The sequence below is a fragment of the Pinus tabuliformis genome, chromosome 6, assembly GCF_031772625.1.
Source record: "Pinus tabuliformis cultivar Carrire ecotype Pingquan chromosome 6, CPIR1, whole genome shotgun sequence".
NCBI lineage: Eukaryota > Viridiplantae > Streptophyta > Pinopsida > Pinales > Pinaceae > Pinus > Pinus tabuliformis.
Window position 1 is genome coordinate 44,562,299 of NC_142292.1, and position 18,931 is coordinate 44,581,229.

The following is an 18,931-nucleotide window of genomic DNA, read 5'->3' on the forward strand; positions in this document are numbered from 1 at the left end:
CACCACTTGAGCGGAAGTGGGGAGACATCAAGCTATAGTTAGGAGGACTACAGGCCATGAGGGGCAGGATCCTTGAGGTACCCAGTCTCTAAGATTAGACCTTGCTGCAGGAGCCCCGACGAGGAGTAGCAGGACTAGTTCATATGGGTGAGATGGATGTGGATGAAGCGGCAAAGAGAGCTATAGTGTAAGAGTCCCGAGACAGCGCAGAGCTAGCAGGCTGCAGCAATACGAGAGGCACAAGATTGTTGAACCAGTGCAAGAAGGCACAACGAGGTGTGCATCAGTGCGAGATGCAGGGAGTTGTTGCAGTAGCACAAAGGTCAGAGAGAGGGAGCCCTTATCAGCAGCAGAGGGAGCTTCAACATAGGTGTTTCTAGCCTAACAGGGAGGTCAGTTGGGAGATCAGTTACTTACTTCTCAGTAACTGAGTTGCAGTGCAGCAGCGAGCAGCACGATGCAGCATGATGAGAGGAGGTTCAGTGCGGATGCAATGCTGGGAGAAAGGACTAGCAACAACACGAATGCAGAGGGAGTTGTTGTATAGATGCAACAGTGGCAGTGGCAGAACCATGGGCAACAGTACAGGAGGTAGCAGTGCAGAGTATGTTAGGCAGGAAGGCCTAGCATCAACACAAGTACCGATGTCGGATGATCAGAGTAATACTCAGTGAAGAGTATTGCTAGACTATGTCACAGGGTTCGCCGAATTTAAAGGTTCAGGTTCGAAATTCGGCGAACCTCAAAAAAAATTTGAAATTCGTTCCGGTTCGCCGAACCTGAAATTCGAACCCAAAAGGCGAACCTAATCAAATTCAAAACTCATTCGAACACAAACCTGAACGCAAATTTGATCGATGTTTTTTGAGGTTCAACTTAGGGTTCGCCAGTTTTTTTTATGGTTTTATTTGCCTGTTTACGTGAAAAACCATGGGCCGCATATTGCTTTTCTGCAATGCTTCCCGCCAAATTTTTCTTTATAAACGATGGTGCTCTAAGGATTTGGCACAAGTTGTCGACAGTCAATCGAGTGAATAGAGTATTGAGCTAGCAGAGCGTTTGTATTGGCATAGCAGGAGTGCGTTTGTATTGGCATATTGTTGTGCATTTGATTGCGTTGTGCAGTGTGAGCCTTAAGGAGATCGGTGTGGTCCTGCAGCGGCACGCCGGCACCTTGTGAGTTCAGTCACTGCTAGTCGCTGACTACACGACTGCCTGAGCCCGTGCCCACTGCCGTGTGAGCTTGTAATCTGTAGCCGTATGCTGTGCAGTGTGAATTGTGATTTGCTGCACCTCTGTTCGAGCTTCGACGTTGACTGCAGTGTGGACGACTAGAACACGTTACACATAATACAGGTACCGTCGACCCTCTGGTCCATCATATAATAACTTATAGTTATAGAATCTGAGCTAACGACTCAAAACTTTGGACATATATTAATATTCTACATTGCAATCATCTAAAAAAGAAAAAATTAACAAAATCTATGTAATTTTTTCATATTTTTATATCATCTGATATCTGAGTCACGTGGATTAGGAGCTCCTGCAAGCAGCAACATTAGAGTGTCTCTAACTGTGTTTCTCTGAAGGGGCAACAAGTAGCTTGAAAGTGGATCTTTTTAGATCCTTTCCTCTTGCACTTTAGTAAAGTTTCCAACTAACTTAGGACTGTTATAATGTGTTGTTTGCTGCTATCATAAACTCTAACACTTTGTTGGAATAACTCTCTTAGAAGTCCATTTGACCCATATGCCCAATCTAGGAAATATGCAATAGTCCTCCCCTTTCAACCATCCAAAAAACACACAAAAAATAAACTTTTATTTTCTGTTTTACAATCTGGAAATTTATAGCAGAAAATTATTTATTTCAGATTGCCATTTAAGTCTAATAAGCCCTCATTCACCCATTTCTGTTTATAAATCTGGAATTTCCAGCTTCATATGTGAGTCTGTGACTTCAAATTTGTCCTTTGCTTAAAGAAATCTTGTTGTTATTCATCTTTATATAGGTTGAAATTTACATGTTTAAATCTGGGAATTTATGTGCCACAACTAAAACCCCAAAACCAGAGTTACCCTAAGTCCTCAAGCACCCTCCTCAATCATCATTCATTTGGATTTAGGTTGCCTTAGGTATTGCCCTCTTGGGCTAGACACTCTGGAATCCACCCCCCCGTGACTCTGAGTGTTCCCCTGTTTTCTTTTGGAAATGCTGCTTGTACAACTTATAGCCGTCTTTCAGGCTAACAGTCCCTTTTGATAAAACATTTGTCAATGCTAGCTTACAGCTCTGTTTCAGCTAAACTGCTGCATTATGAGGCTTTTTTATGCCATCAAAATCACTCACGAGTCACAACTCATATCTCACCTCATCTCCTCTGGAACCCATCAAGGGGCTTTTGCCCTGTTTTCCTGAGTCGAGTCGATGAACTGTTACTTTTTGCTCCACATGATTTGGACCTTCATTACCTTGTTATGCTCCACCAGTGATCTGTAAACGAGTCCTTTGTGGAAGCCTTATTTGAGCTCTGTTCTCAAGCTTCTTACTTGATGTGTATGGAAAGGAAACTAGCTCTCTGTCCACTGCCATTATCCATATACAAGGGTTTCTGTCTTCTCCTAGAGGCTAGTAGTGAGCCTTTGCAGTTTAGATCTTGTTATGTGTCATTTGCAGTTTAGATCCTATATAATTTTTGGTCTTTTAGACTGTGCAAACAGAATGTTGTTATCTCCTGTTTGTTTTGAATCTTGATCATGCTAGATGTTTACATTACTTTTATGACTCAGAGGTGTGTATAAGCTCACTGAAATCTTCAGCTACGTGCGTACTTACTATGGATACCTGCAGCTTTTTCAGTTTAAGGGATTGCGTGTAGCATTTATAGCAATTTGAACAGAAATGCTTTTTTGAATTTGCCTAGTCTTTCTAGTGCCTGTTAACTCTTTCTATTCTTTGAGTTTTTCTACTTTCTTCTTTACGAGAAACTGGAACACCTCTTAAACTATTTTTTTAATCTGAAGGAAAGATTTACCCTCTCAGATAGTTTTTCTAAAGGATACTTTCTGTTAACAAATTTGTACAAAGAGAAATTTTCTCATTCCCTTTAATAAAAAGCTCTGCAAAAATCTTAATACGACATTGTAGAAATATAATAAAAACATCATAACTGCATCCCTTCAGCTAGAAGTTTCAGCATACTTGAGGAACTTTATCAAATTGATCAAAGGTGTCTGGAGCCTAATTCACACACAAATGTTACACTCAAAATTTCAGTGTTACCATGTTCGTCATGTATCAGCTACACTGTTGTGTACTCAGGAGCAAAGCATTAGTATTTAGCAGAGCCTGATGTAGTTTTAACTTTTAGTGTCTAATTAATTTCAGTTCTTTTTGTGTCATAGTATGACAGTCATACAGTATACTTAAGTCTTAGTCTACCACCTCTCTATGTATCCGGTAACAAGAAATTTTTGTAATTCCTCTCTCAAATTTTGCTAGAGCCTTTTATAATAAAAATATTCACTAGTGATTGTGAAAAAAATATAGGAGGAAGATTTAAAATTTGTCTAAACTCAAATTAGAATTTATATTAAAAAAACATATTGTTAGGCTGAAGTTATGTCACTTTCACCTTGATCAGAAAATAAGCTTATCTCCTTGAATATTTCATGCATCTCCATTTGCATAGTGAACATTGTGGGTTTGAGAGTTGGCTGCTATTGAACTTAATGATTGCTTGAGGATTGACATTCAATCTCACTAAATAGAGACTGAGAAGTAAAAGAAAATTGTGCTTGCTTGAGGATTGGCATTCAATCTCACTAAATAGAGAATGAGAAGTAAAAGAAAATTGTGCAAAACCATGTATCCTAGGACCTAGTATGATTCAATAGATTTTTTTACTTCTTACTTTTTAATCAAAATATCAAGTTTTATTTGTATTTGAATTTCACTATTTTATCATTTATTTAAATTTTAATCTTAATATGCCATTGCCAACAAAAATGCAGACATATTTGTCATGGCACCTCCAAAGTCAACGGCAGAAGGATGGAAATATGTGGAGAAATTGGACGGGCCTCATGGGAGGCATTTGAAATGCAAGCTATGTAATAATGAGTTTTTTGGATCTTTAACTAGAGTCATGGACCACTTACTTTCTGTCACTAATGGCAAAGGAGGTGGTGTTGAAGGTTGCAAGAATGTGTCTGCAGAGCTCAAGGAGACACTTCAGAAAGATTATGACAATATACAAAAGGCTAAGAAAACGAATGAAAACAAAAGACAACGTGTTCAAACAGAAATTACAATGAATTACAATTCATTTTCTGCACTTTCTTCAAGCACGGTTGGTGTTGGGAGTTCATCTCAGTCAAAGATCGGTAAATCAAGTGGGACAGCTACATTAAATTCTCTTTGGAAGCCCATGCAGAAACAAGAAGTTGATGATGTTGTAGCTGATATGTTTTTTGAATCTGCAATTCCATTTAATGTGGCAAGAAGCCCTTACTTCATCAATGCATGTAAGATGATGGCAGGTTTTGGTAAAGGATATGTCCCTCCTAGTTCTGAGACTATAAGGACCACTCTTCTGAAGAGATCAAAAGAAAGAGTTACAAACAATTTGCAGAAGATCAAAGACTCTTAGAAGGAAACAGGGTGCACACTTTTATCATATGGTTGGTCAGATATGAATCATAGACCTCTTATTAATGTGTTGGTTTATTGCCCTAAAGGGGTACTTTTTTTAAAGTAGTTGATGCATCAGGGAATAAGAAGACCTCTGAATTTATTTTCAAAATTTTAAGCTATTCTTGAGGTTGGAGAAGAAAATGTGGTCCAGGTTATAACTAATAGTGCTTCAAATTGTGTCGGAGCAAGAAAAATGATCATGGATAAATACAGAAAAAATATATTGGACACCTTGTGCTGCTCATTGTCTTGACTTATTGTTACATGACTTGGCAAAGTTTCCATGGATTAACGAGACAGTTCGGAGGGGGAAACAAATTTCTCACTTCATATTTAACCATCAACTCACATTGAGCTTGTGCAAGAATAATGCATCTAGAGAGTTGCTCAGGCCTTGTGACACCAGGTTTGCCACATATTATATTACTCTCAAAAGGCTAGTTGAAGAAAAAGGGATTATAAGAGGTGTTTTTTGCAACAATGAGTGGGAAAAGTCTCATCTTTCAAAGGAAGCTAAAAAAAAGGATTTGGAACAGGTGATTTTAGGGAATGCTTTTTGGGACAATGCTCAGAAGGTCTTAAAATTATGTGAACCAATTCTTGATATGCTTTGCATGGTTGATAGTGATACCCCTTCCATGGGTTTTGTTTATGACGGCATGGATCGTGCTAAAGAAGCCATTGCAAAACCTTTTAATAATGAGGAAAATGAGTACATTGCAATATGGGAGATGATTGATGAAAGATGGAAGATGTTGCATAGTCCTTTACATGCAGCAACTTGTTATTTGGATCCTAGACTCTTTGGGATAGAAAGAACAAATGATGCAGAAGTCATGAATGGCCTTTATGATGCAGTTGAACGGTTGGTCCCTGATCTAGAAGAATGCAGGAGAATTAGAGAGCAGCTCCGAGCATACACGTTGGAAGAGGGAATATTTTCAAGGTCTAGTGCCGTACAAGATAGGCCCAATATTCCTCCAGGGAGATGGTGGCAGTTTTATGGATCAGAGACTCCTAAACTGCAACGTTTTGCAATTCGTATTTTGAGCCAGGGATCAAGTGCCTATGCTTGTGAAAGGAACTGGAGTAGCTTTAACCATATCCAGTCCAAGAAAAGAAACAAATTATTGTCTACAAGGTTGGAAGACCTTGTTTATGTTCACAGTAATTTGAAGTTGGCCTTGAGTAGTGTGGCCAAAGATGCATCTAGTTCCTCCCAGCCATGGTTTGACATTGAACTAGAGCCAGAAGAAGATGATACTAGCATTGATGGTGACTCACTAGATGAGCCAAATGTTGGAATTCCATCTACTGATGAATTTGATGATCACCATTCTAGTGCCTTTACTATGCCATCTACACATGATTATTTAAAGCTTTTTGATCATATAAGTAGGCCATAAGTATAGATTATCTATGTTTTTGAATTTCCTAGAACAATTTTATGGATTATAACTACTTGGCATTATGACTTCCTTATTATATTAGCATTGATGGTGACTCACTAGATGAGCCAAAAGATGGAATTCCATGTGTTGATGACTTTGATGATATTATGATGACTTTGATGGCATTATCATGATCACCTATCTAGTGGCTTTACTAGGCCATTTGCTCAAGATGATTTAGCACTTTTTGATGTTACAAGTAGGCCATAATCATATATTATCTATGTTTTTGAGTTTCATAGAACAATTTTATGGATTATAACAAAATGAGTACATTATGACTCCTTTTTAAAATTTTGAAATTTGAAGATGTTCTACAATGAGTTCTTAATATAGTTGTATTGTAATGTGTATGTTTAAATTTTGATTATGTTTTGATTATGTGATTTTTTAAAAGATTACGGTATTTGACATTCATTTAAATTTTGAAGACTTAAAATTATGTCATTTCTTTTTGCAAACTACTATTGTGTATGTTTAAATTTAACTAGATGTTAAAATGATTACATTATTCATGTATGTTTACTAATAAGAATTTGTATTCATGTGTTTATGGACCGATTTTGAAATTTTTATTATTTTGTCATATATAGATACATGTATATGTATATATTGAAAAATATGTATAGTCGAACCTAATGTCGAACATCATTCAAACTTGATCGGAAAATTCGAATTCAAATCGAACTTAATCGTTGTCGAACTCGAACCGTGTGACATAGGGTGGCTGATATACTCACGAAGGCCCTGGGGAGTGCCAAGTTTGTCTATTTCAGAGAACACACGGGTATAGTGGAGAGCACCTTCTTCGCTAAAAGGGAGTTTTAGCTTTCGGATATGGTAGCAACAGACAAGTGTTCTAGTCTCGGTTTGTGTGTAAGAGGCTAAGGAACATGAGCTCTCAAAAACCCAGAAAAGGTTTCACAAGATAAGACTTGGAGATGCCTTAATTAACTTAATTAGTCATAATTAAAATATTTCCTAAGTCTAACATAGGAAAAGTGGTTAGTTAAAAGCAATAAATTAAGGAAGTTTGATTTTTCTCTAGAGGCTTCTATTGATGAAGTCAAAATGATCTTAGCCATCAGTTGAGATGTAATTGTGGTCGTTGAAACTCCAACGAGAGTTTATAAGAGCAGATCAAAGGGATTAGAGAAGACACAATCCATGAGTTGAGCAGTTCGACTACCTAGTTGCAAGCATTCAACAAGAGCGCAGTTGAAGCTAGGAAAAGCATCTGAGCGAGAGATCAATAGAGATTTGAGAGCAGGAGTCCAAAGGAATTTTCCTTAGCATTTTCTAGTGCTCGGGAAACAGGAAAGAGTAGGTAGAATTCATCTGCAAGGGAGACTGAATACAGCAGTGCGAGTTAGCCAATTTACCTAGTGCAAGTTGTCAAAGAAGCCACGCTTTAGTTTCCATTTGTCGGATCAGTGTCCTGGAGGCATAGCAAGTGGGTTTCAGAGGAATAGGGAGGCTAGATGACTTTCTTGGAGGTATTTATGAGGCTGTACAATTTTATCTACAATTTTATCTACGCAGCCAGTTTGCATTTCTGGACTGCAAAGAGAGCAGCAAGAGAAGTGCAAGTTTGCCAGAGAGGGCCAGATTAGTTGCAGGAGGCGGCAAGCGTGTCTTCCAGATTATTTTGTCAGTAGAAGATTGTCGGAGCTTTTCCAGATTGACAAGTAGTTCATTGGACTCTTAAATTGTTGAAGATACTAATAAAACCCTCATCTACTGCACTGGTTCTCCCTTCAGGGTTTTTCCAGGGGCAATTGTCATAAAATAACGGTGTTATATTTTTGCGTGTGTGCATCTATTTCTCAGTTCCATATTTTATATCTCTGCAATGTTTTTATTGTGAAGAATGCAATAGTGAATTTATCGTTATTTTTCGAATTGTAATTTTGAAGGCAAATAAACTGCTAACAGCTAGAAGATAAATCTCCAGGTGTTGCATTCAAGGAATTTGCTAATTTACATAGCAACTTTGATCAGACACTAAGCTAAAGCATAGAATAATTTCTCATTGTAAAATCAACTCAAGCAAATATTTTCCATTTTTATTAGATATTTTTTCAGGTGCAGGCTCCAAAAACGATTTGAGATGAATGCAGAAAATTTGGTCATTAATAAAAAATTTATCTGCTAAACAATCAATTGGTATTCTGATGTCATCATATTCTACAAGAACTATTATTCTGCATTTCACTATAGCTACCTCCTTACAACACTAAGGAGAAAAGTCAAGTTAACAATAATATCACTCTCAAAATCCATGACTTCTCCGCTTCTTGTCTTTATGCCTCTGAATTAGTAAAGACGATTGCACATATCCCGAATCCCATTCCATGGAAAAATAAAAGGACATTGGTTAAAAATTAGATTTTAACACCAAAATCAACCCAGTTCCTGAAAATCATGCATTTTAACCTTTGACCATTACAGTCAAGTCTAAACACAAACTGCAAGGGTACACCTGACAAAGGACTGTGTTGCATTGGCAATCTATATACTATTTTCCAATTTCTGAGAACAGTGTTGGCTTCTTCCTAGGGTATGTTACAAATATTCTAAAGCTCATGAAAACTTGTAACCACACAGTAGTTCAAATACCATCAAAATCCTTTTTACTTTCTCAAACACTATATGTGTTTTCTCTTAACTCTAGGAGGAAGGAATGAACTTTCTTCATTTTGTAAAGCATGGAGAATGTCATAAAATAAGACATCAAATGTCTGTGATGTGGAAAAAGTTAAAAAGAAACTTACATAGTTTGAGCCACCTTCATGTTGCAGAACTTGTAATCTAGAACCATGCAGAAATATTGGTGAACCTGATAGTGAAGAGCTCGGAGAGACTGATAATGTCGGCTTTGGCCCAGGTAATTGGGGATGAGGTGAAATGGGTGAACGTAATAAAGGTGATGTCAATGGAGGTGTAGGCTGAACTGAAGATAAAGGAGAAGCTTCTGCAGTAGAGAATGCTGATGTGGGTGACGATAAAGTCAAAGGGGACCTTCTTCCCATTGCCAGCATATTAACCTTTATCCTGATTTGTCATATAGCACCTGTCAAATTATGCTTCCTACATTTCTGCAGTGCTAAACTTGAACATAAAAAAACCAAATCTGACCCAGTATTGTGTTCATCCACTTACTTGTTATGGACATCAATGTACTCATCAGTTTCATCCAATATTTCCTCCTGAAAACACATGAACAAACACAACACGTTAGTGAGTGAAATATTAGCATTTATGTACAACTTCGATGTCTAACAAGGAATATAGTACAGTCCCACAGACATAAGTTGATAAAGAAAACTTCTACCAAAATCTTAGTGTCATTGTAGATATTTCAAAGAAAGGGTGGTTCATATGCTATAAGGACATTAATTAGTATAACCTAGATATTAAGCCAGATCGCACCAACAGTTGGTTAACTATAAGTAACTACTAGAACCATAGATGAAAAATCACAACTTCAAATCCTAGAAAACCACCACTAAAAGTCGTTATTTTTATGACAATGTGGAAAATTCCCGATCCTCAAAAGTCCCCAAGGCTTTAGAAAGGGGCAATATAAACCTGATTTTTTTTAGGGTCATTTGTCTGACTTCATTTTTGTTGAAAGCCATAACTGGCAATAACAGCTAAGCAAGTGACATCATTGACATTGAACTTGATCTAATTAGTGATGCTTATAGAGAATAGTAGCAATGTCCATATAATTAAATCATGATAAAAACAAATAAATTTCAAAATCAATATTACAAGCTAGTCACCATATAGAGAGCAAGCTTATGAATGTTGTTGAGATAGGATTCTAAAATTTAGAAATATGAATATTTCATTATTTTTTAGAACTTATCAAAATCATACATTTACAATATGTAGGACATTAAGAACATCATCCTTGTAATATTGGAATCTACTAGGGATTGTTCATTATCATTTCATGGGAAAGGGAATTAGAAAAATGTAGTGAAGTTTAGAATTCTTATCTATGAGAAAGCAAGGACATTATTAGCTTATAAAAGAGTAATAACTGGGAAAATATAGAACAAAAGTTTAATCATCCCTGTTGCTGCAAAATCTAGCAGGCCTTGGAGAGGGATACCTTTGTAATATCCCAGATTAATGTAATTGCAATTTTAAGGGTATTTGCTTCAGAAAATTTTATCATGTATATTTATTCCAAAATACACAGTAAAATTCACAGAATACACATCATAGATATTTCCAGCAAATCACAGATGGTGTGGGCTAATCAGTGTTTTGAAGCCAAAGAACATGACTGAATATTTGAACTACTGAACAAGAAGGCACCTCTTGTGGGTTCTTATACATGAAGCATTTGGCAAGCTTCAAGCTTCATCTCCAAGGGAAAGATGAGATCGAGTGAAACTCATGAGTGTGTGATGGAGCCGAGGAACTACTGAACTAGAAGACATCTCATGTAGCTTTTTTTGCAGGTTCAGCAAACTGGTGGAACTTAACGTTGTTACACGAGAGCATGGAGCTCTCCAGCGGAAGATGAAGTCGGGGCGAAGCCGAAGAACATGACTGGATATTCAAACTACTGAATAGAATATTCCCGCAGCTGTCCCATTTTCGGCTCCTTCTAAGGTGGCTCCTGGTGCTGTCCTCCCTCAAGTTTCTGGGGAATCTCCAGTTATCCCTCCTTTTGTGAAAATTTTGCTACAATAATTGATTTATTTCTCCTACTTATTTTCAATAATAAGTTATTCACCAATGCTTCAGTAAATATCAAAATAAATTCAGCTGCAGACTTCACAAATTAAGAACTGAAAATTAAAAGGCAAAAGAAACACCAGCATATGAACAATCACATTGACACACTTGTTTTTTGGACAATTGTCCTCGGAAAAACCCAATGCGGCAAAGCCGGTGCAGCAGATCTGAGTGTTTCTATTATTGGTAGTAAATTTTTTAATACAATCTGGATGCCTCGGAAAAAATGGCAATCCACTCAGAGAAGATAACTGAGAATTCTCTCACACAGAATTTGGAGATTTTGCACTATCCCCAGCGCCTGGATGACCCACTACGCAGTGTCTACGTGAGCCTACGCAATCACTGCGTGGCTTCTACGTGGAGACTCCCTCTGACTGTGTCAGCTTGGCTACTGCTAAGAAATCAAGATTTCTCCTGCCAGTCACCCACAGTGATTCATGGCATTGATCTATGCTATCCCCCAGCACTTCTACGTCAACCTCCTCCAGTTGTTGTGATGTCCCTCTGCGTCAACCTCCTCCAGTCGCTGCATCGTCCCTCCTTGGCACTGCGCTGGCTCTTTGATGCTTCACTATCTGAAGTATATTCACTGGAACTGGAAATCACTTCCTCCTAGTATTGCCTATAATCCTCACTGCTTGATCACTTGTTCGAATTCCTTAGCAAACCCTACCCTAGGAATATCAAACTAACTGATCAACTCTCTATGTATTTCAATGTTCCACCAAGTCTCCGAGACGGGGAGACGCGGGTACGGGGAGACGCACAAGGGGGACGTGTGGGAGTACCCTCAAATTTTAGGGAAATTTAGGGGGGACAGGGAGACGTCGGGGTATATAATTTTTTTCCTTTTTATATATATATATATATATATATATATATATATATATATATATATATATATATTTCAAATTCATATTCAATAATGAAAGCATAAATAGAATGATACATACATAATTGAATTAAATAATGAAATACATTGATCCATATTCATCATCCTTGCTAATACATACATGATTCATCCATAAACCATGAGATTCAATAATGAAATACTCTGATCCATATTCAGTATTCATTATTCACCATTCTCGAATTTACATTGATTTAAAAATTAAATTCATCATTCATCATTCTAGATTCTAAATTGATTTAAAATTAAAATTCATCATTTATCATTCTAGAATCTAATTAGTACTAAGCAAAATAGACTATAATAGATACTAAAATCTAAACACTGGAATAGTAAATTGATATAACTAAAACTCAAAAACAATGGAGTGATAAGTCTAAAAGTCACTCTAAAGTACACAGAGGGCTTGGTGCTCTTGATTAAATACTAATTCCATACCCTTGTACATGACAAAATGCAATGGAAACATTGCACTCCATCGAATCCTGAATTCCTGAAAAATTGATCTAAAGACTGAAATAGTAAATTGATATGATTAAAACTCAAAAACAATGGAGTGATGAGTCTAAAATTCACTCTAAAGTACACAAAGGGCTTGGTACTCTTGATTAAATACCAATTCCATACCCTTGTACATGACAAAATGCAATGGAAACATTGCACTCCATCGAATCCTGAATCCTTGAAAAACTGTTTAGTCTGCTGGATTTTGAGTGAGGTCTAAAATTCTACTTTCTCCATATGAAATCCAATGAGGTCAGAACCACTTTCAAACATCCGGAGTCATTTCATGGTAATGTTAAAAATTTAAGTGAAAGGATGAAATTGAAAGATAAAGGAGAATGTCACTTTTACTTTAAGAATTTAACATTACCATGAATAGCTTAGCATTAGTAGGGAAATATAGTCAAATACTACGTTTTCCCTGTCATAAATCATTGTTTACAAGCAAATTTAAGGGGGGCACGCATAGCCCATTTTGAGCCTTTTGGGGTGTCGCGTCCCCCACATTGGGAAAACGTCTCCCCCTGCGTCTCCCTGCGTCTCCCCAAAAGGGGGACGTGGGGAAACGTTTCCTTAGACGTCCCCCCATCCTGAGTGCATGGGGTGCGAGGGGTGCCCGCACCCAACCCTGGGGGACGCGTCCCCGTGGAACACTAATGTATTTCAAATGAACCCCAAGCCTCCTTCTTATACTTTTCTCGTTAAGACTTCAACGACTGAGATTAAGTCTCTAATCAACGGCTAAGATTAAATCTTGACTTGATCCGCTCTCTAGAACATTCTCAACCATATTTTAATTAATACCCATTAATACTTAATTTTCCTAAGTTTAGAGTTAGGAACCCCATTAAAAATATTAATTATTTCAATAAAATACAATCCGGGTGGAATTTCACCAAACGGTTTCTAGGTTCTTAAGAACTCATGTGCCTTAGCCTCTCCATCAATTTTCATGGTTAGAGCACATCCGATGCTACTAAAAACTAACACTCCCTCTTAGCGAGGAAAGTGCTCTAGCAACAATGTCCAACTGCATGTTTCTGTGTCTTTGAAGCATCCCCTTTTTGCACTATTGTTGCCACCAACACTGTGTTGTTGTTGCCCATGACACTGCCACTGCTACATCTATACTACAGCTCCCTCTCAAATGTTGCATCATGCTATTGAAAGGGATTTTCCAACATACCCATATGTTCCCGAAATTGAACAAACTTTGTTCTTCCTAGAGCCTTGGTGAGTACATCTGCTACTTGATTTCCTGTGGGAGTATACTCCCATTGTACCGCCCCACGCTGAACACAGTCCCTGATAAAGTGACACCGAATATCAATGTGTTTGGAGAGATCATGAAACACTAGATCTTTAGAGAGCTTGACACAACTCTGATTATCACAAAAGATTTTTTCCGATTCCATCCTTTTCCTGAATAGATTTACAAGCAGTTTCCTGAGCAATATAGCTTCACATGTTGCTTTGCTAGCTGCCATATACTCAACTTCAGCCAAGCTCAATGCTACAAACTTCTGCTTCTTAATTCACCAGAAGGTTATCCCAAATCCAAACCAAAGCAATACTCAGTGGTAATTTTCCTGTCCTGAACTTCCTGCCTAATCGGCAACAATGAATCCACTCAATTTGATATCATCGCCCTTGGTGTATCTTAATCTAAAATTGACTGTTCCCCGCGCATACCTGAAAATGTGCTTTGTTGCTGCCCAGTGTGCCCTTTCTGTTCCACCATGAACTGAATAAGTGTGTTGGCAACATAACATATGTCTGGCCTGGTGTTGACCAGATACATAAGCGACCCAATGAGCTGTCTGTTTAAGGTGGGGTCCACTTCGTTGTCTCTGGAAGCATCTATTTTCTTCCAATTGGTAATCATAGGCATAGCCATAGGTCGACAATCTTGCATTCTGAATCTTTTCAGGATTTTTGATGCATATCTACCTTGCCCAAATAAGATCTCACCATCCTACTGCCAAACTTCCAATCCCAGAAAGTAGTGCATTAGCCCCAAATCCTTCATGTCAAATTCTGTTTCCGGGTTCTTCTTGCAATCCTCTATGAGTCTGGATGATCCTATTTAAAATAGATCATCCACATATAATACCAGAATTAACGACTCGCATTCCACCAACAGATAATAAACATTGGGATCGACATCGCTCTTGATCAATCCCCACTGTTGTAAGTAGTTGTTAATTTAACCATACCAAGCTTTGGGTGCTTGTTTCAGCCCATACAAGGCTTTCTTCAATCTACACACATGAGTTCTCTTTTCATGTGTTTCGAAACCTTCTGGTTGTTCGATATATACCTCTTCTTCTATCACCCCATTCAAGAATGTTGTCTTGACATCCATTTGGTGAATCTCCCATCCCATCTGTGTTGCAAGGGATATAATGGATCTGATAGAGGTATATCGAGCTACTGGGGCAAAGGTTTCTTCATAGTCTATTCCTTCCTTTTGAGCATATCCTTTTGCGACGAACCTAGCCTTATACTTGTCTACGCTGCCATCTGCAGCATACTTGATCTTGTAGATCCATCTCGAACCCACAATTGATATATTCTCTGGTCTTGGTACAATTTCCCAGACATCATTTGTCATAATGGAACTATACTCTTCTACCATGGCATCCACCCATACATGGTGTTGTACAAATTCATGAAAACTAGAAGGTTCTTCGACCTGAGCTACCAATGCTTGGTACCTGGCAAGTTGTCTATGCTGCCTTTTCTCAAATATAGGAGCTCCAATGAATTCCTTGTTGAACTTTCTAAGTTACTTAGCTTAGAAACCCTTCATGCACCTTTTCTGATTTATTCCTACATACTTATTATTTTTCTTTAACAAGTTATTTATAAAGTAAATACTGAAAATAAACACCAAGGCATGCTCAACATATTACAGATCAACAACTAAAAGAAACAAGAACAAACACACCACATGACACCATTATTTCTGGACCAATGTCCCTGGAAAAACCCAATGCGGGAAAACTGGTGCAGCTATCTGAGGGTTTTCTTATTCAGCAATATCATAGTACAATCTGGGTGCCGAAACTGACCTACCCAATAGAGAATTTCCTTAGCAGCTATACCTCACAATTTGAGAAAAATCTCTTGGCTGAAACCCCGGAAAATCCTTCTAGCAACTTTTCAACACAAAACTGCTCCTACAACCCCAGCGTCTGCTCAATCTAGACTACGCCATCCCCTCTCTGTCTCATGTTGGCCCTGCGTCAACTTTTCTTGGCCTGTGTCAGCCACAAGAGGCCCTACGTCAACTCTGGGAGCCTTTGCGTCAGCTGCGCTGGCCCCTCTAGGGCTCTGCACAACACTTGGCTGCGTCTGCTTGGCCCTGCGTGAGCCCTGAGGGACTGCATTAAAAATATTAATTACTTTAATATCTCCTGATCTGTATAGAATCTGCCCAAACCCTTTCTAGGTATTGGAGATCTCATGTGCCCCAACCTCTCCACCAATTCGTGGCTAGAGAACATCCAATGCTACCCCAAATCAACATTCCTCTGCGTCCCTCAAAGTCTGTCATACCTCTCGGCTAGTCCTTCCACTGGCGGTGGGAGGTTCCATTTGTTCCTCTTCCTGTTGTTGTACCTATTATGACACTCATGTCTCCTCTTCTCTTGAGGAGATGATAATACTGCTTACAGTGCTCGAACCAGATACCTGTCTTCCTACCAGATCTAATCCATGTTGTTGGACCAGAGGTGCATCCTCAGCCTGTTCTTCAAAAGGCATCTCTCGAGATTTCCTGAAAGCTCTATCTTCCATAAACTCTACATCCCGCCTTACTACAATCTTCATACTACTCAGAATGTAGATTCGATACGCCTTTGAAGTCTCGTTGTAACCCACGAGATATCCAACTTCAACAGTCTACTCTAACTTGCTTCACTTCTCTTCTGGAATATGACAATAAGCCACACTTTCGAATATCTTGAGGTGGCTCGCTTCTGACTTATTTTCCGTGAAAACACCCTCTGGCGTCTTCTTTCCTAAAGCCCTGTGAGGAGTCTTGTTCTGAATGTATACAATTGTGTTGCATGCTTCTGCCCATAAAAACTTGGGTAGATTCTGATCATATAACATCGCCTTTGCTGCTCCAACAATAGTTATGTTCTTCCTTTTTACGACTCCATTATGTTCTGGATTATAAGGTGTTGTCCATTGTCTTATGATCCCTTCTCTTGCACAGAAATCTGTGAAGTCTTTATCCGTGTATTCTTCGCCATTGTCGGAGCGCAATATTTTGATCTTCCTTCCTGTCAGGTTTTCCACTAGAGCCTTAAACTCCTTCAACCGATCAAAGACCTCATCCTTGGTTGTTAAGAAATAAATCCATGTTTTCTTGGAATGGTCATCTATGAAAGTGACAAAATGCTTAGCACCACTGATAGCTCTTGTAGACGTTGGACCGCAGATGTCTAAGTGTATTAAGCCCAATACACTCTTAGCTCTATTCTTGCTTCTGGAATAAGCTGTTTTGGCATACTTTCCTAGTACAAAGCCTTTGCATGTATTATCATGCTTGGTAGTAAGCACTAGAACCCCGGTAACAGTTTGCTTGAGAATCCTTAACGCCCCACGATGTAAGTGTCCCATCCTTCTATGCCACAGTTCATTTAAGTCTTTTTCTCCACTGACATTATTGCTTATCAGTGCCATAGGAGACTCGAGCTGCAACTTGTATAACTTGTTGCTTCGAGTTCCAATCTGGGCCCTCTTTTTCCACTTAGGATGCTTGACATATACTCTGTTACTAATGAAGTACACATCATATCCTTTATCTTGTAATTGAGATACAGAAATCAAATTCATTCCCATACCTGGCACATGCAGTACATTAGTGTCTTGAAGACTATCTCCTGTCGTTGTCTGGAATGTAACAGTTCCCTTTCCTACTGGGGTGCATTTCGTCCTATTACCCATCGTGATTTGGAATTTCATCTATTCCTCCTAATAGCTCGAGAAATATTCCCGTTCTCCGGTCATATGAGTTGAAGCCCCACTATCAATGTACCAATCCTCGGCTGATGCAGAACTTGATAAGCAAGAAAATTCCTCTTCCAATCTGGAAGCTAATTCGGAAATATTCTGATCCCTATTGTTCTCCATGCTCTTTTTCTTTGCTTCCATCTTGCCTGAACCTAGCTCTGATACCATGTGAAAATTTCACTACGGTAATTCATTTATTTCTCCTACTTATTTTCAATAATAAGTTGTTCACCAATACTTCAATAAATATCAAAATAAATTCAGATGTAGTCTTCAAAACTTAAGAACTGAAAATTAAAAGGCAAGAGAAACACTAGCATATGAACAATCACATTGAAACACTTGTTTTTCGACAATCGTCCTCGGAAAAACCCAATGCAGGAAAACCGGTGCAGCAGATCTAAGGGTTTCTACTATTGGCAGTAAATTTCTAAATACAATCTAGATGCCCCAAAGAAAATGGCAATACACTCAGAGAAGATAACTAAGAATTCTCACACTGAATCTGGAGATTTTGCATTATCCCCAACTCCTGGATGACCCATTACGCAGTCTCTGTGTGAGCCTACGCAGTCATTGCGTGGCTTCTGCGTGGAGACTGCATCACCTTGGCTGTTGTTGCTTCTGCCGCTGAGAAATCGAGATTTCTCCTGCTAATCACCCACAGTGATTCCTAGCACTGGTCTCTGTTATCCCCTGACACTTTTGCGTCAACCACCTCCAGTTGCTACATTGTCCCTCTGCGTCAACCTCCTCCAGTTGTTGCGTTGTCCCTCCTTGGCACTGCGCTGGCTCTTTGATGCTTCACTATCTTCTCTAAAGTACATTCACTGGAACTGGAAATCACTTCCTTCTAGTACTGCCTTTGATCCTCACTGCTTGATCACTTGTTTGAATTTCTTAGCAAACCCTGCCCTAGGAATATTGAACTGACTGATCAACTCTCTGTGTATTTCAAATGAACCCCAAGCCTCCTTCTTATACTTTTCTCGTTGAGACTTCAACAGCCGCGATTAAGTCTCTAATCAACGTCTAAGATTAAATCTTGACTTGATCCGCTTTCTAGAACATTCTCACTCATATTTAAATAATACCCATTAATACTTTAATTTTCCTAAGTTTAGACTTAGGAACCCCATTAAAAATATTAATTATTTTAATAAAATACAATCCGGGTGGAATTTCGCCAAACAGTTTCTAGGTTCTTTAGAACTCATGTGCCTTAGCCTCTCCACCAATTTTCATGGCTAGAGCATATCCGATGCTACCAAAAACTAACACCTTTCTCTCAATCGCTTGGGTTGGTGACATCTTCTCACTTATCTGTGGGTCTTGACGATGGTCGGACATCAGCCCTGGTTTTGAAGGAAGCTTGTTCTTAGAATCCCATATCTCCTCGTAACCTTGTCTACACTCTCAATTGCGCCTATTCTAGGGAGTCAACAGATATCTAGGCTCCCCCGCATACTCTGAAATACTCTGAACTAGGGAGAAAAGTTTTCTCCGGACAGGGAACTAGAGGCAATTTTATATGCCTTACAGGGTCTGGAACCCTTGACAATTAAAAGATCTTTCTTCCAAG

At 38.6% G+C, this 18,931-nt stretch overlaps 1 protein-coding gene across 4 annotated transcripts in view; it reads right to left on the reverse strand.

Annotated features, from left to right (window-relative positions):
• LOC149257136 (DUF21 domain-containing protein At2g14520-like) overlaps positions 1–18,931 on the reverse strand; it is a 478,430-nt gene that overhangs the window by 82,741 nt on the left and 376,758 nt on the right. For all 4 annotated transcript variants that reach the window (XM_089413642.1, XM_089413638.1, XM_089413641.1 and 1 more), the window contains 2 exons: positions 9,312–9,358; positions 8,924–9,203 (listed from right to left, as the gene is read on the reverse strand). In XM_089413642.1, the coding sequence (XP_089269768.1) occupies positions 8,924–9,203; positions 9,312–9,358 (327 nt within the window). The remainder of the gene's footprint in view (positions 1–8,923; positions 9,204–9,311; positions 9,359–18,931) is intronic.